This window comes from Bos grunniens, chromosome 2, assembly GCF_055505025.1.
Source record: "Bos grunniens cultivar Pamir isolate PY7600 chromosome 2, Bosgru_T2T1.0, whole genome shotgun sequence".
Lineage (NCBI taxonomy): Eukaryota > Metazoa > Chordata > Mammalia > Artiodactyla > Bovidae > Bos > Bos grunniens.
In genome coordinates this window covers 100,275,204-100,299,416 of record NC_141166.1, presented here as the reverse complement: position 1 = coordinate 100,299,416, position 24,213 = coordinate 100,275,204, and the positions used below count along the sequence as shown (strand labels likewise).

At 35.3% G+C, this 24,213-nt stretch overlaps 1 protein-coding gene across 19 annotated transcripts in view; it reads right to left on the bottom strand.

Annotated features, from left to right (window-relative positions):
• Nucleotides 1-151: 151 nt before the first annotated feature.
• MARCHF7 (membrane associated ring-CH-type finger 7) overlaps nucleotides 152-24,213 on the bottom strand; it is a 47,999-nt gene continuing 23,937 nt past the window's right edge. For 2 of the 19 annotated variants that reach the window (XR_015146836.1, XR_015146844.1), the window contains exons 3-11: nucleotides 22,836-23,025; nucleotides 21,113-21,265; nucleotides 18,399-19,506; nucleotides 15,202-15,371; nucleotides 8,159-8,268; nucleotides 5,469-5,582; nucleotides 4,014-4,062; nucleotides 1,810-2,819; nucleotides 152-1,456 (exon numbers count right to left, since the gene is read on the bottom strand). Coding sequence is in view for 9 of the 19 variants with exons in the window: in XM_086355228.1 (XP_086211354.1) it covers nucleotides 3,403-3,476; nucleotides 4,014-4,062; nucleotides 5,469-5,582; nucleotides 8,159-8,268; nucleotides 15,202-15,371; nucleotides 18,399-19,506; nucleotides 21,113-21,265; nucleotides 22,836-23,025 (1,968 nt within the window). In the remaining 10 variants the exon portion in view is untranslated. Of the gene's footprint in view, nucleotides 1,457-1,809; nucleotides 2,820-3,201; nucleotides 3,477-4,013; nucleotides 4,063-5,468; nucleotides 5,583-8,135; nucleotides 8,269-15,201; nucleotides 15,372-18,398; nucleotides 19,507-21,112; nucleotides 21,266-22,835; nucleotides 23,026-24,213 lie in introns of those variants that run through there. The other 17 variants (XM_086355262.1, XM_086355273.1, XR_015146829.1 and 14 more) reach the window with 10 other exon arrangements.

Here is a 24,213-nt window from a genome sequence, read left to right as displayed (position 1 = left end):
ATAATACAAAGATAACAGGCAGAAGTTGAGCAAATGTTTAGAAACAGTTATTTTCATATAAAATGGAATTTGAAACTGTAAGATTTTTGGCTATAACATCTGAAGCCTTCTTTGAGTACCAGTTTAAAAGGAAACATTTCAAACTATAAAGTAAATCAGTATGCACTTTATTTCAAGCCAAAGTTTTACATTAAGACCAACAGTCTGACTGAAAGTGAGCAAACTGTTGATTCACATTTGAAATTACATAGTTTCTATTTAGATTCTAAAAAGTAGTCTGACATAGACTTTATTTAACCTGAAACCACCTGAAGGCATTTTAAAGTGTATCCTAAGGGTGCTGATGAAGAAAATATACAGTGTTATGGATGTATACACAACTCAGGACCACAGTGTAAATCTAGTCATGGTGAATAGGTAATGTTCATCTCTTCTCTAAAGGTAGTGAAAAATAATCAAATAAAGGTTTAGAATTATCAAGGAACAGTTAAAAACAACCAGGATCCAAACAGGTTATTTATATCATATTTATCTATAAAGAAGTGACAACACTAAAAAACCCATTGAAAACCAGTGTTTTAAACTCTGAATGTGGGCCTTAAAAGTATCTCATTAACTCGAGATTGCAATAATTTTTTTTAAAACAAACAGCATTTGGCTAGCAATTCTGATATAATTTACAGCTGCAATATTCCTAAGAGGAATATCTACATACTACATACTATGGTCTATCAAATATAATCTGCATTTTCCGAATCAATACAAAAATTTATCCATCATTTGTACACTTTATTTTTATATACTTTTTTAGAAAATTAGATTTTACTGCTAAGTGAATTTAGAATTCAAATTAAATTTGGAAACCTAATATAATGCTCTTAACTTTCTCCCTATTTTTTTTTTAAACACTGGAAGCAAATGATTATAAAACTGAGACTGCAACTTAAGGCATTTTAAAAATAAAAATAATTAGGTGCCATCTGGCAATTTATTTTGAAAGCCTATTTTGTCCCACTTTTACCACTAACAGACCAAAACACCAACCTTTCTTCATAAATATAACTATAGTAATCAGAACACAAAAAAGGGCTGTCAACATTGCTTATTTAAAACAAGGGTAACACTTTCCCCACTCATTAAAAGAAAAATACTTTTAATTACCAGTTTATAAACATTAGATTCACTGGCCATATTAAAGGTCCAGCAGAATTTTAATTCAGTAACACTTGAGAATGAACATATATATACATGCATAAAGTGTATATATGAACTATATATATATATTCATTCTATAGAGATAATATATTCAACAGACATTTCCCCACAAAATTCACTCATACGTAATTGCCAGTTTTAATAACGCTTGTTCACAGATCATCCATTTGTCTTATATGCAGTTAGGCAATATCAAATGTTCTGTTATGGTCTCCATCCTCTTCAGAATCATCTTCTGAAGCTGTTGAAAGAAAACAGGATGATCAAGAATGACTTTAAGGGGGATGAGAATGGAAGTGTAAGTATGAAGCCAGAACAGCAACGATTTATAGAACAAAAATCCCAATTTATTATATACTGTTTGGTCAAAATGATAAATTATGATGACTGCATTAGGGTAGTTTGTAGGTGACGCCTAGCCACAATGCCCCCACCCCTACAACTTTTTGTTATGTTAGTTTTTATTAAAATGAAAATGTTTTAAAATGTGGTTCAAGAACATCTAAAAAGTTCCTGAGATCAGTTTGTGTCCACAATAGCTAATGATAAATACACTAGACAAAGAGTAAACTTGAGGCAAGTGCTCTCACACACCTGAGGAGAATCTGGCTTATTACCGCTGCATGTTTGATGTATCCGATGAGAATGAAAAAAAAAAAATGTACATAGAAATAGAATAATAGGTTATGGGTATTCTTGCAATTTACATCAGAGCTATGTCTATACAATGCCAAGAAAAAGTTCTATTTAGTCAAAAAAGCTTTATATAGATACAGCCTAAATTAAAATAATTGGATTTAGTAAAAACCTTTTGTTGAGAGTATTTCTATGCCTCCATGTTGTCAAAGACTCATCACTCTTGCAACAGTTCTGACCTCAATTTATTTTAGAGTCATTAGTAGCTCAAGAGTTTAATAGAAAACATTCTTGAATGTCTTAGGACATAGTAAACTGCATGTGAAGGAAAATGGAAACTCACTAAAAATCTAACCAGCATTTCCCCTATTATCAAGAGCAGAAAAGATAAATGCATACTCTTCTTGTATTTAATACTGGACAATTTAAGAGCACCCAGCAAATGCAATCAACAAGAAAAAAATCATGCAACATGTACAGATGAAACTTAAGTCTCCATATATTTACCTTGCAGAAATTTTAAATAAATGATACCAAGCATATACTTAATTAGCTCATGAGGAGTAAAATCCTACACTTAAGTTTTATATATATCATGGAGAAATGTCAAACTAAAAAATAAAATAGTTTTTCAGAGAATTTCTGTTTTCTACTGGATTAACTCTACAGAAGAAAATTCAGTCAAAACCAGTTTTCAGAATATATTAGTACTCTGGTATTTAGGAGTCAACTAGTAATACCCACAACATCTTTCACCCTGAGTTTGGATATACATATTTGAACTCCATCTTTTCCCTCTCATTCACGTGCTTAAAAAACTAAATTCTAAATAAGAACATTAGTAAAAAAATTAACAGCAATCTGAGTAAATGTACACTGCAGCAGATTACTCTCATCACATTTGACAAAATATAAATTATAACTTACAAAAAAGAGATCTTTGTATTAGCCAACACGATGGACCTGGACTAAGAAGGTATGAAGGAAAAAAAGATTTACACTCAATGACGTCCCACTTTATTATACCATTTTGACTCCTTTACATACCACTTCCACACGTACTAACCAAAATTGTGAAACTATTACCTAACTGCAGCTCTAAATTCTTTTAAAACTTAAAATTGTACAAACTCAATGACAAAAACCCATGCCTAAGAATATTCAAGGAATTAAAAAAGGAGGATTAGGTCCTTCTGAAACCTTACTTCAAAGGATGCTAAATTTTCTCTAAAGGTAAAACATTACACAGACTACATATAATAGTCCAAGTATTTTAAAGGTGAGTATAGAAGATAATCAACTGGATGACACTTCAAAGAGTGTACTGGAATCTGATCATGGGGAGTGCCGATTGCTTTGGATAAAAAAAGCACATTAGCTAAGTAGGGTAATCTTGGATTCCCAAGAACTGTTCCAGAGCCACCAATATCTGTGCCCACCTGGTATGAAGCACCCTGGAGATTGTAGGACTTTGAGAAGAGGGCAAGCTGTGCAGATGCCTGTAAAGATTTGGGCATTAAGTGCCTTCACAAAGGAGCCCAGGCAGAAGTCCTAAAGCTGGAACGTGATCTTAAGAGATTGGAGCTGCTGGCGTAGCTGGCTGCCTATTAAAGGTCCATGAGGACCTGAACAAGGAGCAAAAAAACAAAACAAAAAAAACAACAAAAAAAAAACCTATGGCTTCTGTTAGGGACTCAGAATTTGGACTCTTTCACTCCTATTTTCCTAGAACTGTATATATAAACCCAGGGAACACCTTTTATGATCCAACAAAGCTAAATAACAAAATTTCATATGCAAAATAAAAAATCTAGCCAATTAAGAAATGTGTTTTGATTAGTAAACATGTCTTTTTTAAAAAAGTGTTAACATTAGAAGTGTTAAAATTAAGGTGATTAAATATGTATTTTTATTTTATATAAAAGCAAAATACTGATGGTTAAAATAATATCCTCTATACATTAAAATTAATGCAATTTAAAAATATGCTATTAAAATAATGTCAGTTGCCCAACCAATCTTTCCCAATTCAATTATTCTGGTATTATTAAGCCTATAAATGAAGCTCTAATTTGGTAGAGTATATATACTTGGGTTTTGTTCTACGGGTTTAATTTGCAAAAGTAAATTCAACAAGTCTGGGGAGGGGAAATTCCACCTACTTTCGAGATCTTCCATATGTGCCTGAAGAGTTCTTGCAAGGTTAATAAACTAGAAACAATGCAGAAAGAAATACAGTAGTTTAAATGTAGCAAATGGATCTAGAGAGAATCAGTATAAGAGATTCATTTCTACTTAAAAGTCAAATATAATTTTAAGCCTTTAAATAGGGGGGTCTTTCATCCCCCACATCAAAAATTACAAGCTTTTAATGATATGACTTTTAAAAACACCTTATATATCATTATCAGTTATGTAGAAATCATGTATTAATCATATAGAAACTGGGAGCAGATAACAATAATCTTATAATGAATACCACTGTGTTCTTGTATAAATATAACACTTCCAAAAACTATGGAGAAAATTAATCCTTTGCAATTTGGAACCAAATGATTGTTAGTGGTCAATTAAAAAATATAAATCGATTATTTTCCTGCCTAGAAATATGACATATGATTCTGTACTTTAAATGTATATACCTTTTACAAAGGCATGAATTCAACAGATATTAATTTATATGGTTCATTTTTTCTGAAGAGACAAGTTGCCGCCTTTTTAGAAATCAAGAGATTTTTGCTCAAATTCTGAAAGCCTTTGAGAATTCCTTCTCTGTTCTCTGAATGATAAAAATTAACAATTGGCTAGTAGGAATGTTTACATGATTACAAAAAAAGTTCTATCCATATACACTGAATTTGTTATTTGATAATTTTCAAAATATAAAAGAAACGTCATACCTCACCATAAACTCTACTAAATTTTTATCACCGAAGAGAACATTTGTATAAAAAAACTGTTTGAAGGATATATTTATGAAGACATTTCAAGAATCAGGTGTTCAGAATGCTATGGTAATGACATGTAGACTCTAGTCCCTGCTACATAGAATGGCAAGGCAGTAGAGTATAAATTTCCATAACAGTACCATTTAATTAAAAATACCTAACAAACAACTTTCTTACTGTTAAACTAAGGCAACAGTGTACAGAGTAAACACCAAATAGTCCAAATTGTAAGTAGTCTGAAATACAGATGCTTAAAAACTACTAGAGTGGTAATCTTTTACAGGATAGTAACGAATAAAATGAAGTTAATTTCCCATACTCTTTCAGTTTTTAGAGTTCAGTATCAGGTTTCTAAGTTATAACCCTGAGTCTTGTTAGAAAGAGCATTTTCCTTAGTACTTCCAAGTCCCTGTTTTTCACTGATATATATTCCAATTAACTTCAAGAGCTAGAAAATTACTTTTTTAAAAACAGCTTTATGAAAAAATTATGCTCCTTGATAAAGACAGTTTTTTCTATTAAAACTACAATACCTTTACTTTTAAGAAAGCTTATAATATAGGAACTTCCCAAAGGAAATAGTGTGTGAACATATAAAACAATCTGCCTTCCACTGCAAACAACTGTTGCATCATATCCTCCCTTTCCCCCTGCTCCAAGGTTACTTACTCGGACACGTGTGCTTGGTTCATTCGTATTTCCCATCATATCAGAAAAGCTTTGTTCGCACAAGTGCAATAACACAACTAGGTAGAGACCAGAGCTGATAAACTCATACTCAGCCTTCAAGAGGGAAGCAAATGAGAAAAAGAAGATATATGGAGAACGAAAAATTAATAGACAAGAGACTGACATTCATATACTGATAAACTAGAGGAAATGTATTCATATCCAGTTCTTAGAGATACAGCACCATCTATTAAATCAAGAAATACCCTCCATATCATCATAAATGTACTAATGCTGTAAGTGATACAAATAGGTGTATGAATATCCTCTTTATTTAATTCAGTCTTCTGTTATGTAATGATTTATATATAAAAGTGGGACTTTTAACTCATTTGAGGGCAGAATGAATGATCTAGTTCTATAAAGCACCTAACAGATTTTATTACCACAAATGGCTATAAATGTTTACCTAAAAATTACCATTTCATGTATAGCTATGTATCAACATATGCAAATAAAACCTATTCATATGGGTCAAACACTTATTACATAATATAATTAACTTCAAGGCAACAGTAAATATAAAAATAAAGGTAACAGGGTAACTGTTCCTTGGATGATTCACATAGAAATTTTTAGTGGGTAAAAACCGTCCTTTGGTTCAAAATTATTGTTCTGAAGCTAACAATACAAGTCATGAATATAGTGTTATTAAAAATCTAAACTATCCTGTAATTTTTATACAGTAAACTAAATTGTACTATTTTTGGTAATTAACTCATCTGAAGTTAAGAGCTATACGTTCTTAGTTATCAACTTCAGCAACTACCTGTTCTCATATTCCACAGAGGATTCAAAAAATTTGAAACTGATTTAAAAACTGTCTTTACATCATCACTTCTTAATTTTTTACTTAATTAGGAAATTTATGTCCAGAATTTTTTTTAATTTTAATATTTATCACCTTGAAAAAAATGAAGCCACTGGATGAGGAGATAAACTGTATTAAACTAGTTATTTAAAATTATAGTTCTTAGGCCCCCAGAATCCAAGATTTACACAGAACAAAGAAGTTAAAAGTCAGGAAGCTTAATCAAGACTTGTCATTGTTTTGTACTCCACCTAACATTTTCTCACTTATAAATTATTTAAGATTGTGGGCCATTCAATCCTTGGAGAAATGAAAACATTCCTGGTTGAAATGAAATGCAAAGAACCACCTTTCAGAGACATGATGGAGCACCTTCCTAGAGAAGGAAGGACAGCAGGAGAAAATCATCCTTTGAAATCTACTCTCATTTTGAGAAGATTAAAAAAAAAATTTATTTCCATCATTCTACCTTTACTTACTCTTTCCCTTGTTCTTTAAAATACCAATGCTCAGCTATCCAGAGAGATTCCTTGGAGATTTAAGACAATTGGTGAAACTAGTATTCTCTTTGGACAGCTGGCTCATTAAAGAATAAAATAAACTAGTATGAGTAGCATCTGTGCTACATCAATTGCCCAGAGTTGCATTTTGAGTGATTCTTTACCTGGATTGAAGTAATCCGCTTCAAAGGATCTGAAAATCCTTTAAATCATATACAAATTTTGTGAATCTGTAAATTTTATTGAGTGTGGTCTTAATCAGATTTTTCAAAGGGTATTCATTATCCCTACATTTTAAAAGTAAAGGGTATCCATACAGGATTATGTTGCTTGATTCCACTTATGATTTTTATGTTTATGTGAAATTTGCCTCAATCAAAAAAAAGGGGGCGTCCATTACTCCTTTATTTAAAAAGTGTTTTTCAAGCATTTATGCATTCTCCCACCATCATCTCTCTTTTTATAATGAATATGCTAAGCATACTTGGATAGTATGGCTCTTGAGTCAACCCTGTAATCTCCTTGAACATCTTCTTGCTCTCGGAATTTTCCTTTGGCAGGGGGGAAAGGGAGGAAATACTGAGCTCTTCGTTCTCCCTAAGCATATCAAAATTTTTTAAAAGTTTAAAGCTTCAAAAAATAAAAATTAGTGACCAAGTCAATTCTCAGGAGAATAGTTATCAATACACATCAAAAAAATCTGAGAAATGAGAATATCTGAAAAAATTTTAAATAAGATTGGAGATTATTCATTATATAAATAGACTAAAATGACACAATACTAAAAGAAAGAGGTTTATAAACAATGTGAATTTGGAATAATAGATTTCCTAAGGTATTCTGTATAAAGCTGCAGGTAGCAATAAGGAGAGTGGAGGGAACTAGGAGAGTAGAAGAACATTGCGGGGTGGGGGCAGACAGGCACACAAAAAACTGCTTCTAACATTACAAGACAGAGGATGTAGATCCAGGGCTAGGCATTTCAATTACAGTCCAGGACTGAGGCATTCACAACTGAGACAGCTCTGGAGAGCTAAGATTAGCATGCCTATTTGGGGACCACTTTCCTAAGCCTTTATTTTCAGGTTTATTTAGGGACCATATAATACATTTTATCTTAATAATTTAAAACCTGTGACTTGCTTTTTTGCCCTTTTCAAAACTTATAGGAAAGTAAAGAAAAATTATACTTAATGCAGTAAAAGAAAATTACGTTACTATTTTAATGTAGGTTTTCAGATCATGATTTAATCTTTTCTTCAAGAGTTGTCCTTTAAGCACAGAATAGACACTTACCAAATTAGGCAAAATATACTAACTTGTTCATTTGCACGAGCTCTATGTAGTTCATGAATATCAAAATCCTCCAGGTTAAGCTGCAACTTCTCTTTACAGAGTTCACAGGTGGTTACAGCCTCTAGTGAAGAACCTGGTTAAAAAAAAAAAAAAAAAATCACAAATAAAGCTTAATTTTGCTATGTCTCCACAAAACATTTTTCCTTGTGGGTTTTAAGCTTAGAATATAGAAAACTAAAAGGAAGGGAGGAAGAGACTGCAGGGAGACTGTACTACTAACATAAACCAGTAACGTCTCCTAAAATAGCAATTAGTAACACCTGACGCGCATGTCCTATTCTTGTGGTACCTAAGCCTCCACCTTGTGTTTATTTTCCCATCCCAGATACTCATATATTTTGATGTGGGATGCTGACAATGGAATATTATCTGTACTTCCTACTTCCTCTTTAAGTACTTGGATAAGATGCCATAAAGGTTGAGTTCAGTTCAGTCACTCAGTTGTGTCTGACTCCTTGCGACCCTATGGACTGCAGCACGCCAGGCTTCCCTGTCCACCACCAACTCCCGGAGCTTGCTCAAACTCACGTCCACTGAGTTGGTGATGCCACCCAACCATTTCGTCCTCTGTCATCCCCTTCTTTTCCTGCTTTCAATCTTTCCCAGCATCAGGGTCTTTTTCAAGGAGTCAGTTCTTTGCATCAGGTGCCCAAAGTACTGGAATTTCACCTTCAGCATCAATCCTTCCCATGAATATTCAGGACTGATTTCCTTTAGGATGAACTGGTTGGACCTCCTTGCAATCCAAGGGACTCTTGAGAAATCTTTTCCAACACCACAGTTCAAAAGCATCAATTTTTTGGCACTCAGATTTCTTTATATCCAACTCTCACATCCATACATGACTACTGGGAAAATCATAGTTTTGACTAGATGGACCTTTGTTGGTAAAGTAATGTCTCTGCTTTTTAATATGCTGTCTAGGCTGGTCATCGCTTTCTTCTAAGAAAATATCGTCACTGTTTCCATTGTTTCCTCCTCTATATGCCATGAAATGATGGGACCAGATGCCATAAAAACATGGTATCTAAAACAACTAGTTACATAGACCTAGGCCAGTATCTTTGATGTGATAACATATACTAAGACTGCCTATGGTCTAAGAAATGTGTCTTCCCTATAACTTAGGAGGCAAAGAAAGGGATCCCCTCTTCTTCAGATAAAAACAGCTCCCCTCAGCCATAAAACAGAAGTCCTGATACGTGGTACAACTGCTAAGTGATATAAGACACAGATAAGATACAAAAAGCCCCCAAATATTGTATGATTTCATTTATATGAAATATGTAGAATAAGCAAATTCAGAGAGAAAGTAGATCAGAATTTACCAGGTGCTTGAGAAGAGGGTGAGAAGGGTATTAGTGCCTAATAGATACAGAATTTCTGTTTTGGATGACTTAATAAAAGTTTTGTAAATAAATAGTGGTGATGCTTACTCAACATTCTAAATCTACTTAATGCCACTGAATTATACACTAAATAATGGTTAAAAGGGTAAATTTCATGTTATATATTTGTTTTACCATAATTAAATACAATTCCTTCTGTCCTATATGCACTCAACATTTGGTTACTCCTAAGCTTCTGGCTCTAATTAAGTACCAGTCTTGTTTAATTAAACATATTGCCATTTTCCTCCTTGTTAAACAGGGCTTTAAAATGAAAAACTGTCCTAAAAACTAGAATAAGTCATATGCATAATAAGGTAAAGATTTAGATTCAATTTAACATTTGTTGAGTGCTTGTTATGTGCCAAAAAAATATTAGAAGTTCTAGACATTAAGAAAGAAAGTAGTCATGCCTGTCTTGAAGAGCTCATAAACTCTTAGAATTAGTGTTATTTAATAACAATTTGTTAATAATAAAAATTTAGCATAAAGTCTAAGACAACAGTTGTAGTAACTTACATGCATTTTCTAAAAACAGCTGAAAGGAAAATGAATAAATGCTACTTTGAGGTAGTAACATGTCTATGTCGCCTCAAGATAGGCTGGAGTGAAACTGCAAAAGACATTTCTATTTATCAAGTATGTGAATAATATCGATTTGCTTTTTAGAAGTCAAGCATACTTGAAAGTGTTGAAATTAAAATGCATTCATAATATTTTCTTAATCTTTAAAAATATATTACTGAAATATACTACACTCAAGATGGAGAATATAAAAAATGTGACACTTCAGAAGGTTTTCTCTTATTAAGACATTTATTCTTTGAATCAGAAGCAGGAAAAGTATGATGATTATAAAATATGGACACTGGATGCAATTTAATAATGGTCTTTCACATTTTAAGGCTTCATGTTTCTCTTCTATGGAACAAGTAACAGAGAAGTTGTTCAAAAAGGCCAAATGCAGTTGGAGGAACCAGTTATCCTTGAAATCTTTAATCCAGGACCCCTCATTTAATCCAGGACACCCCTCAGGTGTCCTTCATATCCCACCTCATTCAGTAGGCCCTGCCTACATTTGCCTAAGCTTATATTAAACGTATTCTATTCATCTTTGAACATCCTCAGAGTTTTTAACAGTCTATATATAGCAGCTGCTTAAATGTTTAAACAAATCTCTATCAGAATGAATCATCTACCAGATGAGGTCGTCAAGTAAATATGAGAAAGCCTTGTGAAAACTTAACAGGAAGGTTCAGTTCTTGAGATCTTAACATTCATCACCATGAATACTTATCATTACCTTTAAAACCTATTTAATTACTTACTGTGAGCCCAATCCTGTGAGAAACTATTCATAAACATTATCTCACTTGATCTTAACAACAAACTATTCCTCAATCTGACTCTTGATGGAACTGAGGCCCAGCCCCAGACCTACTTAACATTCAAGAATGTTTAGAAATTGGATTTAAGGAATCTCTGTTTTTAAAACATAGATGGGTAATTCTGATCAGCAACCAGAATTGAGAACCAAAGTTAAGAGAGTTACTCAAAATCCTATAGTTAAGTGTTGGGGAGTCATTATTCCAACCTAAAGCAAGTCTAACTCTCAAAAGCCAATGTTCTTAAATAATATATTGTATTACCTGTTTTCCTACCTATACAATACTAACAATCCAGTTGCAAATATAATAGAAGGTGAGTCAAGGTGTTTTTCATTCTGGTAATAGCTAACATTTCTGGGCCCTTGCTAAGTGTCAAGAACCATGCTGAGCATTCATTTAAACTTATTAACACCCCAGGGCAGTGCCTAATAAAGTGCACAAGGCTTTCATTACACCACACAGTCAAAAAGAGGCTGCTACAGGTAAGACTGGCCCATCCCACAGGTTTGGGATCAGATTAGTTTAGAAAAAAAGATAACCCCATACCCCAATGAGGCCTCTGCTATCTTGCTGCAGGAAGAAAAGTTTTCCGCTAGTCTCATCATATCCAGTTTGAACACATTTATCAAATTCCAACAGATCATTAACACTGAAATTAATACCATCATACTTCACAACCTATTTTTCTGTCACCCAACTATCATCATCAGGCCATCACTGCCACACAAGTATGTTCATTTATTACTATGATCTAATTTCCCACCCTACTAGTCATATTTCACTAGGTCCTCCTGGTACTCATTGCTAAACACAGGTAAATTCTTCTCAACCAATTTCCTTTATGAGTCACCTGTTCAACTTCAAGACTGAACCACAGGGCCTCACAGACTGATAAAATATTCTTCTGCAATCACTTCCTCCCAACAACCGTTTGCACCTCAGGACCAAGAAACAGGGATAGACGTCCCCGATACCTATTGCTGTTTTGAAACTCAAAGTTCTTCCTCATTCATTAATGACTTTCAGTTCAGTTCAGTCACTCAGTCGTGTCCGACTTTGCGACACCATGAATCGCAGCATGTCAGGCCTCCCTGTCCATCACCAACTCCCGGAGTCCACTCAGACTCACGTCCATCGAGTCAGTGATGCCATCCAGCCATCTCATCCTCTGTCGTCCCCTTCTCCTCCTGCCCCCAATCCCTCCCAGCATCAGAGTCTTTTCCAATGAGTCAACTCTTCGCATGAGGTGGCCAAAGTACTGGAGTTTCAGCTTTAGCATCATTCCTTCCAAAGAAATCCCAGGGCTGATCTCCTTCAGAATGGACTGGTTGGATCTCCTTGCAGTCCAAGGGACTCTCAAGAGTCTTCTCCAACACTACAGTTCAAAAGCATCAATTCTTCGGCACTCAGCCTTCTTCACAGTCCAACTCTCACATCCATACATGACCACAGGAAAAACCATAGGCTTGACTAGACGGACCTTTGTTGGCAAAGTAGCACCTATCTTCTTTACACAACTTATTTCTTGGTTATTTCCACATCTACAAAGACCATAATTGATTCTGACTTCCTCAACATCCTTGCTTCCAATATTACCTGTCCCCACCTCAGCCACCCACTTTATGGTCATTAATCTTGACCTCGTCATTGCACTTTACAGCACTACTCCTAAAATCTGTGTGTTAAGCATCTCTTCTGTACACCTACGATCTTTCACTATTCTAGCTCACCTACTCTGGCAATTATCTTCAATGTCAATGAGATTCAAAAAACACAGATCTGACTTCTCACTATCTACTTCCTAATGTCCTTACTCCCTCTTTCTTGTCTAATTTCTAAGCTCACTACAACCACATCCAACTTTAACTCCCTTCATCATTTTTTGCCTGTCAAAGGTCTCAACCCCACTGAACTCAAATCCTTGTCTGTATCCAAGCATCTGAAAATTGCTTCTTAAAAATGTACATGTATCCCAATCACACTTTTAAATCATATTCATAGCCACAGATTTTTATGGACACTAGTACTATCTGAAAACATTTTAGAATGTTCTTTTCCTCACACACGAAAATTTCTTAACCCATCCCCTCCATCAGCTAAAGACCCTTATTAAGAAAACAGAGGCAATTATATGGGAATTTAAGCACCTTCTCACCAAAGCAACACACTTTGGTTAGAAATAGTCCATATCTACACTACCAGGTACCCTTTTCCTATTAAAAACTACCTATTCAACCTGTACTCTGGATCCCCTCTTCCCCTTCTCTTTTCATAAATTTTTCTCTTCACAGTATCTCTTGTTAAAATAAAAACATGTCCTCAAATTTTCTACCTTGAAAACAAAAAACAAAAACATGTACCATGACCAGGTGGTAGAAAACTCTCCAGTTTCTACCCTGTATCTCCAATTATCCTGACAGTAAAGTTTATTGTAAGAGGGGGTCTGTCTGTGTTGCTGCTTCCCTAGTCTTAGCCTAATTTAGTAATACAATGACACCTCACCTCATCCACTTTGCCCAGCAATGAAGTCACCAAAGACATCCATGCTGCCAAATTCCAGCTGTCATTTCTTTGTTCTTATCTTTCTGTTCTGACTTCTTTGTGGTACCTGACAGGGTTGATTACATCCTCTTAGAACATGTTCTTCTTTTGACTTGCACAACACTACATTTTCTGTTTTCTTCGTACCAGACTGAGGCTGTTCCTCAAATCTTCTCTGTTCCCACTAAATGTGTGGGTGCTTCAGAGCTCTGCTTCGGGTTCATTTTTTTGGTATCTGCCCTTGCGCTAGTGACATTTAATCTCAAAGCTTAAAATACTATTTATGTGCTCATGATTCCCAAAACTGAAATTTTCAGCACTGAAACTCTTGAAACATCATGCTTGTCTTGCTAACTGCCCAGATGACATTTCCATATCATTATCTAATAAACAGTTCATATATAATTATTTCCAAAACAGAACTCTTGGCTTCCTTTCCCAAATTTACACTTTTCTCAGTCTTCTTTATTTTAGTAAATGGTCTCACGATTTACTTAGTAGATCAAGGCAAAAACAGTTACTTCTTTAATTGTTCTTCTTCACTCCACCACATCCAATCCATTTGCAAGTCCCATAGAATCTACTTCCAAAACATACTCAAATCATCTATTTCTACCACCACCACCACCACCTCTAATACAATAGATTCCTAGTTGGTCACAATAGCTCCCTGCTTTCACTCTTGTCCCAATAAAATCCACTCTTCACAGAGCAGCCAAAATAGAAATAAGATCATTTCACTCCCCTGACCTTCAGTGGCTTCGTATAACACTTATAAAAATCTAAGCTTCTGACATTAGCTTTCAAAGTCCTAAATGAGCAAGCCTTTGCTCATCTCTCGTATCTCAACTTATCACCCCTGTCCTTTCCCACAAGTTACAGCCACACTGGGCCTTCATTCAGTTCCTCAAACACACCTAAGTCATTCCCACCTTAAAGGCTCTGTGCCAGGTGTTCCATGTGTTGGAATGCTCTTCCTCTCATTCTAGAATAGCTAGCTCCTCTTTGTTCAAGTTTAAAATGCTCTCATCTCAACAAGATTGGAGAAGGAAATGGCAACCCACTCCAGTGTTCTTGCCTGGAGAATCCCAGGGACGGGGGAGCCTGGTGGGCTGCCGTCTATGGGGTCACACAGGGTTGGACACGACTGAAGTGACTTAGTAGCAGCAGCATCTCAACAAGGCATTCCTTTAACACCTAATACCACCACCATGGGAGAAAGTTGCCTTGTCTGACTTGTTCTCTATATCCCGTATCTAGAACGATGCCTGGCTCCATAACAGCACTTAATAAATAACGACTCCCTATAGCAATCCTACTGCTGCATAATAACATTAGAGAAAATAAATCTTTCTCAAGGACACATAGCTGCTAAATAGTAACAGTATTTCTTTGATTCAAAAGCATCTTACATGATATAAGGGTCATCAGCAATAACAAATCACAGTTAACTATACACATATGGAAGTAAATAGATTATTCAGTAAATGAAATACAACACTACCATACATTAAATTTATGAAGCAAAACTAATGCTCTTTAATGCTTTTGCTTCAAAAAATGATCGACACTTTTGTTAAGAGTAGACATTTGAATAAATTATAATCAGAATTGTTACTAAAATCCATACACGCATGCATTTCTTAGAAAAAACTGTGAAAACTTAATACACAAAGGGGTAAATCTTACCAGAGTTAATTTTGGCCTGTAACCATTTCTTCATACACTCTTGGTGGACATACTGTAAACTTCCGGTGCACTTGCATGGCTCTATCAGCAAGTTAGAGGATGATGCAGCTGCCATCTGACAAATTCTACATAAATCACCTTCTTCTTCTTCAGAGTCCTCTAAAAGGAGGCTGGAAAAGACAGTATATTTCCTAAACAGAGCTATCAAAACTCATCCTGGTTGGTCACTTCTAGTCATACATAATTCCAAAATATATCATGGTCTCTCTGGGTAGAAAAAAGGCAAACAATAACAATAATAAATAGCAACTACAGGAAAAATACTTTCAACAAGAGTAAAAAATGTAATATTTTAAAAGAAATCAAATAGGCTACCCTATTACTTATCTTCAAACAATTTAAAGTAATTCTGTCCTTGGTACCACAGCTTAAGTTCCACAGCTTTCATAATTTATAAGTTTCATTAAGATTTTAATTTCTGCAATATCACAGATTACTTCAATTCCAGGAGTATAAAGATAATGTACATATATACCCATTACTTTTGTCCCCTCAAAACTTTAAGTCAACTTTGATGAATTAAACATTGACTTGTGATTTTTCAATTTACATGTTGTTAGAACCACGTTATGGAGAAGAAAATGGCAACCCACTCCAGTACTCTTGCCTGGAAAATCCCATGGATGGAGAAGCCTAGGAGGCTACAGTTCATGGGGCTGCAAAGAGTCGGACACGACTGAATGACTTCACCTCACCTCAGAACCACGTTATGTTTAAACTGATAAAGTTTTGTATTAAATCATAATAAAATCAAAACAATAGATTTTAAAATTCCTCATTTTCCCCACCCCTAGTAATGTTAGTAAATCATTCTCATTTCTTTAAGGTTAGGATTTTAAAGTGTGGAGTAGTTCCCATTAACCCACATCCTCTATTTCACAGGCCAACATGTACTGCTTCTTTAAATGCAGAAATGATCACTATAGAATAAGTAATTTTTTTGGTTAAATCTCTCACCTTAGTCCACCGCTGACACAAAAAAGGTACTCAATAAACTGATGATACAGAATACTAAACATTAACTGAAATACAACCTGGATTATATTATATGGGTTTCATATGAGTTTAGCAAAAGATTTGTGCAAAGAGAAACAGATGTACTTTGAGGTGACTTCCATACCTAGACTTAACCAGAGATATAACCTCAAGTGTTAATCTTTGTTTTTTCTAAACAGTTATTATTTACTTTTGGCTGAGTCCCTGTTGCTGCATGGGCTTTTCTCTAGTTGCCGTGAATGGGAGCTACTCTAGCTGTCGTGTGCAGACTTCTCCCTGAGGGGGCTTCTCTTGCTGCACAGCACAGGGTCTGGGTGTGCAGACTCCAGTAGTTGTGGCTCCTGGACTCTAGAACACAGGCTCAGTAATTGTGGCGCATGGGCTTGGTTGCTGTGTGGCATGTGGGATTTTCCTGGACCAGGGATCCAATCTGTGTCTACTGCTCTGGCAGGCAGATTCTACCACTAAGCCACCAGAGAAGCCCCTCGAATGTTAATCTTTATGTTTTACCTTCAGATGTGACTTTCTTTGGCTCTGAGTTTTTACTCTGGGAGAGTCCATTTTTTTACACTTTTATTCATTTAATTGTAAAGTATATTATAACCCTCATGTATAAATGAAAAACATAATAAAGGAACACGCACATATAAACTCCATGTCAAAATACCCCAACAAATGTGCTTTTGAACTAGCTAACTAGACAGGGAAGTGCTGGCTTAATTGGTTACTCTTTGGACATCAGTAAACTAATGCTTTGCCTACTTACACTATTGCACTCAAATTAATCTCACTTTGAGCATAAGAAATATAGTACTTACTATATTACTCAGTAGACTGTTCACAAATAGAGGCTGCTCCTATAACATTAAACCTAACACTACCACAGCAGAATAAATTCTTCTCTACGAAAGGAGAAAAAGCAAATTTTAAGGGAATCTTTACTTGGTACAATTTGTTTTTTCTAAGGAAAAGTGGAAACATACTCGTCTATGTTCACTATCTTAGAAAGCATATGAAGCTTCCTTTATTACCCAGAGTAAGATCTGAATTGTTTCTTGTTAAAAACAAAAAAGAATCTAAAGTGATACTAACAACTATGCTCCCCAACAATTTCATTACTGGGGCCTTTATGAATAAGAAAAAACAAAAACCAAAAACACCCAACGACCTTAGCATTACGTAAGTCTTTTCTTCTTACAAGTATATTTTATGTGCACTATCCTATCCTATTGGAGAAGGCAATGGCACCCCACTCCAGCACTCTTGCCTGGAAAATTCCATGGGCGGAGGAGCCTGGTAGGCTGCAGTCCATGTGGTCGCTATGAGTCGGACGTGACTGAGCGACTTCACTTTCACTTTACACTTTCATGCATTGGAGAAGGAAATGGCAACCCACTCCAGTGTTCTTGCCTAGCACAGTTGGACACGACTGCAGCGACTCAGCAGCAGTAGCAGCATCCTATCCTATTTCATCATAAAAGTAATACATGGAAAAACTAAGCAACAATATTAACACGACAAAATAATTAAGTTGGACTGAAAATCTCTGATCTTTCATCTTTTCCCAGAGATTTTTAAGCAATCTAAACTCTACAGAAGATTTCATATGAATAAAAAATTCTAAGTTCTGAATTTAAATTGACATTTCTGTCAGTCACAGTAATTCAGCATACATTTAGACTTTAAAAAAATTTAAAAATCTGTGATTTTACCTCATCCCAAAAAAGATTTGAAATCAGAAATATAAATAAATGGTAAATAAATGATCTTATTAAAAGGTGAAATATTGTCTTGATACATATGACCACTTGGGTCAACTTAACCAATTCCATGTAGCACTAGCCTACCAAGACAAAGGGTAAGAGATTAAGGCCTTTTGTCTCCATACGTATCTGTGTCCAAAGCTGGTTAAAAACAACCTTTAGATTATTTCCCGATGCAATTTACACCCCCAGTACCTACCTCTAGAATTAATTCTCATCCATTTTACCTCTGAGCAAGATACTAACATCTTACTGGATGTAAATTTTAAAGGAAGAAAATTTCAGACATCACTCTTATGAGAAACCATTTTAGAAACAAACAGTTCTTTCTTTAATCTGTTACTGCTTTATAGGCTTAAGACATGTATTCAAACTTACCTCTCTTTTATTTTCTGTAGTCTTTCTGGGTCTCTTGAAGGTACATTTTTAGTTTTATCATTTTTTCCATCAGATGAACTCCACCCTGAAGGAATAATATCTACAGTGATCATAACATTATCAGTCAAATTATTTCCAAGTGCTGGGGGCACTGCAAATCGAAATAAGGAACCAGGAAGGATCCCCGTTATCCCTGTACTTCGTCCGCTCCGAGTTGAATCTGAGGGGGAGTCACCTGTACCAACACTGCTTGGTGCTGCAGATGCCTGCGGTCTGTTGGCACCAGCCCCAAGGGGCTCACTCTGTGCTTCAAGGTGAACCACTTCATTTGATTCTCTTCTAAAAAGATGATGAGATCTAGATGGTATATCAGAGGTAGATATCCTTGAAGATTCATCTCGTCCCTCTCGCCTCCTTCTAGAGAACAAAGGTGTGCATCTATTTCTAAGTGAGGAAGATAACCATGGTCCTGTATTTCTGCCTTCAGATTCTTGGCTAAAATTCTGGGAATCTGGCTCAGAGTTATGATTTTGGCTAAGAGATGACAAACCCCATCTTCGCCGAAGAAATCGAAATCCCTGAGAAGCTTCGGATGCCCTATTATCAGGAATATCAGAGGCTGATGCTGCATTACCACAAGACTGAGAACCTGTCAAGTTTCTTGGAGAAACATAAGAATTTTCAGAACTCAATGACCTTGTATTCAAGGAGTCTTGATTAGACCTTCGTGAAAAAAAAGTAGATGACATACTAGAAGCTATACGTGACAGCAATCTCCTTGTTGTGCGTCTACCTTCATTGTCAGAAGATTCTTGAAATGATCTGTGAGATGAGTTAATCCTATCTGAACTGCCTATAGTTGAGGTTTCACCTCTATTTGAAGTATAAGAAAATCCAGGCTGCATACTGCTTTGGGGAGATTCTAATTCTCTTGGAGAAAAATTTGATCTTAAAGAATTTCTACCAGAGTCCCTAGAACATGGTATGGTTTGATGTTCAGAAGGCATTTGGTGGTTAGTAGATGATGCACTCAATTGTAAAGTGCTCAATGAGTTCTCTTTTGGTCTTGCTCCTTGTGAATATGAAGAAGGAACTCTGTCTTGAACACCTATTTTTTAAAAAAGAAAAGATAACCAATTACGTGAATTATCTGTGCATTATTAAATTTAAGTCTATTAACCACTAATTAATGCCAAAATTAACCCTTAGATTCAAACTGAACACTGGCATATTATAGCTACACAGCCTAACTACCATTACAGAAAAAAAATTAACATATTTAACTATCTGTCTACACTTTTGGTAAAATCCAGTGCTGCTGAATAAAGTCGTCATTACAAATTTTTAAAAACAGAAATGCATTATAGCTTTATAAGAGGCAAACATCAATCAACCAACACGGATGAAGGTATAACAGTTGAATTTACTGATCAAAAATTGATATGGGAGAAGAATACCTAACATCTAAATGGATAAGGAATTTTAAATGGGTCAAAAACTCAAAGTAAATGACTCATAACAAGTAAAAGCAAAATTCTCATAGGGAGATGGTGTTTTTGAAATTTTTCTTACTCTAATAAGTACAAAGTTATTTCATGTAAATATTATCATTCTTGTCATTTTATAACAAACCATGCTAACAGTTCAAACTTTCTCCAACCTTTGGCCTCTTCTTTCAAGTTAACAACAGGGATTTTAATCCCTGATTACTCATCAACCATAACTATGTTTAAAAAAAAAAAATACTGGCCCGGAACTCCTAGTCAGAATAGAGCTCTGGCATCTGCAATTTTAACAGTACATTGCTGATGATTCTAACCTTCAAGTGGAATGAGAAATACCACAGCATTCCTTTATAAAAAATATTCGTCCATATACCTAGTTTAAGAACTAGATTGTTACTGTGCTAACACATGGTACCTCATGGAAGAATCAATGGGGACGAATCTATTTCACACACTTATACTCCCCAAACCTAGAAGCTACTGACACTGTTTACTAAACCTCCTCCATCCAAAGTCAAGCAAATGAAAATACGCTTTCATTTGTCTTAAATAAAGCAACAAATTGCCCTAATAAGGTCATTTAACAAATCTAGTTAAACCTCCCAATAGAAATGTATATTCTTCTTTGTAAATCAAATTCCACTTTTGTCTGCTATGACTGTCAACTTCAGTTAGTATCTTTTATCTTCAGTTATGTACTATTATTGTTTTATTTTTATTTTTTTAATTGCACTTATTTTTTTCAGGTGGATTCACTGCATAATGGATAACTCATTGGACTTCTATTTTTTTTAATTTAGGCTTACACACAGTGACAGAAACAGTGTGGGTTTTTATTTCAACTAAATGAAAACAAAAACAAATTCATGCTAAACTAAATGAATTCTAAATTATGTCTTAAAATGATGATTTCATGTTTTTCTTAATTCATAAGGCAAATTATATTGCAGCATATAATAATTATCAAGTATATCTAAAACATATACATTCAGAAGAGTGGAAAAATTATAAGCAAACAGAATTTGGATACTTAGATTGGTTACAATTTTTACAGTAAAACAGCAAAGTCCTAGAATATATATCAAGCTATCCTATATTCTAAATCTTCATAGTATTTATTTATTCCTCTGTACTGTGATTTTAATGATACAAAGAAGAAAATATAACATTATTAGATAAATTATGCATAACAGTATAGCTTATACATACATGATGAAGTTGTGAAATCACCACTTCGGTGACTATAATCCGCAAGATTACTAATGGAGGAATCTGTTCTCCTCTCTCTCATCAAGTCAGTTCCAAATGATCCAAGTACCACTGATGAAGACCTGGGAACTTGACTATGCCTCCAAGTAGAATCTTAAAATAATTGAAGAAGTTTTAATTCAGAGAAAGCTTTCCAGGTTTCTGATGACAAATTTTCAATACTACACAGAGATAATTATGGCTTATTGGTGGTGCTAGTGGTAAAGAAACTGTCTGCCAGTGCAGGAGACTTAAGAGACGCAGGTTCGATCCCTGGGTCAGGAAGACCCCTGGAGGAGGGCATGGCAACCCACTCCAGTATTCTTGCCTCGAGAATCCCATGGACAGAGGAGACTGGCGGGGTACAGTCTATGGGGTTGCAAAGAGTCGGACACAACTGAAGTGATGAGGCATGCATGCGCACATAGGAATCCAGTTATATAGTTGCAATGAAAAGCAAAATCCACTAATGAACTAATCACTCATAAAATTATCTCCTACTCATACACACTCTTCTCTAATACGAAAATCTACCCCTCATCTAGAATGCCAATGTCTCAGTCACTCCCTAAAATATCTGAATATACAATATACACATGATGTAAAAATGATTACAGCAAAAGTGATGAGAACAGCCAAAATCAAAGCCATCTTGAAAAGAAAGAGGTTATACTGCAAGTTACATTATTTTGTCGGAACTATTATTGCTGCCACACTTCGTTCATCCTTATGCTAAGAATTAATGTATCATTCCAATTATAATCTAAATTCTGTTAGATATAATTTCATTTAATAAGAAATTAAAAATTAAGTCTCAAAACTTACCCCCCTTTACTGTTTATCTTGAAATTCTGGGTCTTCCTCTCCTAGTCCTAAACTCCTTAAATAATTTCCCTTCATTAAGGGAAAAGGCCCGGGGTTATTATTATGCCTTTACAGAGCAGAAGAGAACAAAAGTATCACTACATAACGATTATCTGTCTACAAAGTTAAGGTCAGTCTGCTCTTACCCATCACATTACTCTTAATATCTTTCAGATGGCCAGTGTCTTTCTCATGGCAGTCCTACTTAACAAAATAGAAAGGAATCGCTTATGCTAATTACTTTATGCCTAAATCTTTCATACCAGAGTGATTGAGTGATTTGTCCAATGTCACACAATTAGAAGACTAGAATCATAGCATTCCAATTCCTTGTACAGAACTTCTAGAACACCACCAACTATTTTTCAACTAAAGAATTTCTACATTTTCTTAAAGTTAAGTGTCATATAGCACAATGTGTATTATTTACAAATACGCTAAGGAAACATTTTAAACATGTTATCTGTAAATCTGGCTTTCCCAGTAACAATTTAAAACTTTATCTCCTATAATAATGAGCAGAAGACAGGTCAGTTTTACAAACTTTGCTACTACAACATATCAGCTATTCTAATTAAATAAAATCCATTAATATCCCATTTGTGTAAGACATTTTTACCAAATTTGAACAAAAATCCAAGATGAAGAGTTAATTTCAGTTCTAGCACTAACCTAAGGTAAGATTTTGTAAGATCCACTTTTATTTCTGACTCAGTCTCACATGTAATCTACTTGTTTAAAACAACAGCTTGGGAAAAGGGCTTTTGTCCAAAATATATATACAGTGACTAGTATGTACATAAATTTAATTAATTATTACCTGATACTGCATTTAAACCATGGCCAACACTTCTTCCAGTTGAGGTAGATGTACAGTTTGTACAAGAAAGTTTAGGTCTTTTTGAATCATGATCCCGTTGCTGGTTTTGTGATCTTGAGCGTGCTCCCTGAGTTATCTCAGACTCACTATACCATGTAGGTTGAAATGGTGACGCAGCTGCTGATGCAGACTGTAAGTTAAAATGAAATTTTACAAAGGAACAAAACACTTGAAATTTTTAAATATAGTTGAAATATTAAATTTAATCTATAGTGTTCTAATGGAGAAGGCAATGGCAACCCCACTCCAGTACTGATGCCCGGAAAATCCCATGAGCAGAGGAGCCTGGTAGGCTGCAGTCCATGGGGTCGCTAAAAGTCAGACACAACTGAGCGACTTCACTTTCACTTTCCACTTTCATGCATTGGAGAAGGAAATGGCAACCCACTCCAGTGTTCTTGCCTGGAGAATCCCATGGACGGAGAAGCCTGGTAGGCTGCAGTCCATGAGGTCGCAGAGTCGGACACGAATGAAGCGACTTAGCAGCAGCATAGTGTTCTAATAAACTGCCGAGGATCATTCATTCTTCACCAAGCACAAATTTTTCTACCATGTAGGTTCTATTGTCTTCTACCACTTGTTCCTTTACATGGTAACTTATTTTGCTAGACAGCCAATTTGATCTAGGTATGTCTTCTTTGTAACTGAATATATACACTAGGCTAGGAAACACTGAGGAGTAAAAATTTATATGTAATTATTGTGTTCTCCAGGTTTAATATTAACCCATTGATGAACCTTGTTTCTTCCTCTTATAGGTAAACAGAACACCAAGAAAGGCATTAAGTGTGAGTACTCTTCTGTAAGAATAATATTTTCAAGGAACCAAAAACACATTCTGGATCTTATGCCCATTCTCAGGAAGTCAAACAACATTACTGCTGCTGCTAAGTCGCTTCAGTCGTGTCTGACTCTGTGTGACCCCATAGACGGCAGCCCACCAGGCTCCCCCGTCCCTGGGATTCTCTAGGCAAGAACACTGGAGTGAAAAAAAAAGAAAATAACACTGGAGTGGGTTGCTATTTCCTTCTCCTATGCATGAAAGTGAAGTCGCTCAGTCATGTTCAACTCTTAGCAACCCCATGGACTGCAGCCTACCAGGCTCCTCCATCCATGGGATTTTCCAGGCAAGAGTACTGGAGTGGGATAAGTCATCCATAGAGACCCAATCAATGAACTGAATAGGACGTGAGATGAAATTCATTAAATATTTCAAAATAAAACCATGTTATGAGCCACCATCATCTATCAGGGACTTAATCCTGCAGGCCAATGGTTTTAAGACCTTTGAATTTCAAAGATCAAAAATACTTTTCAA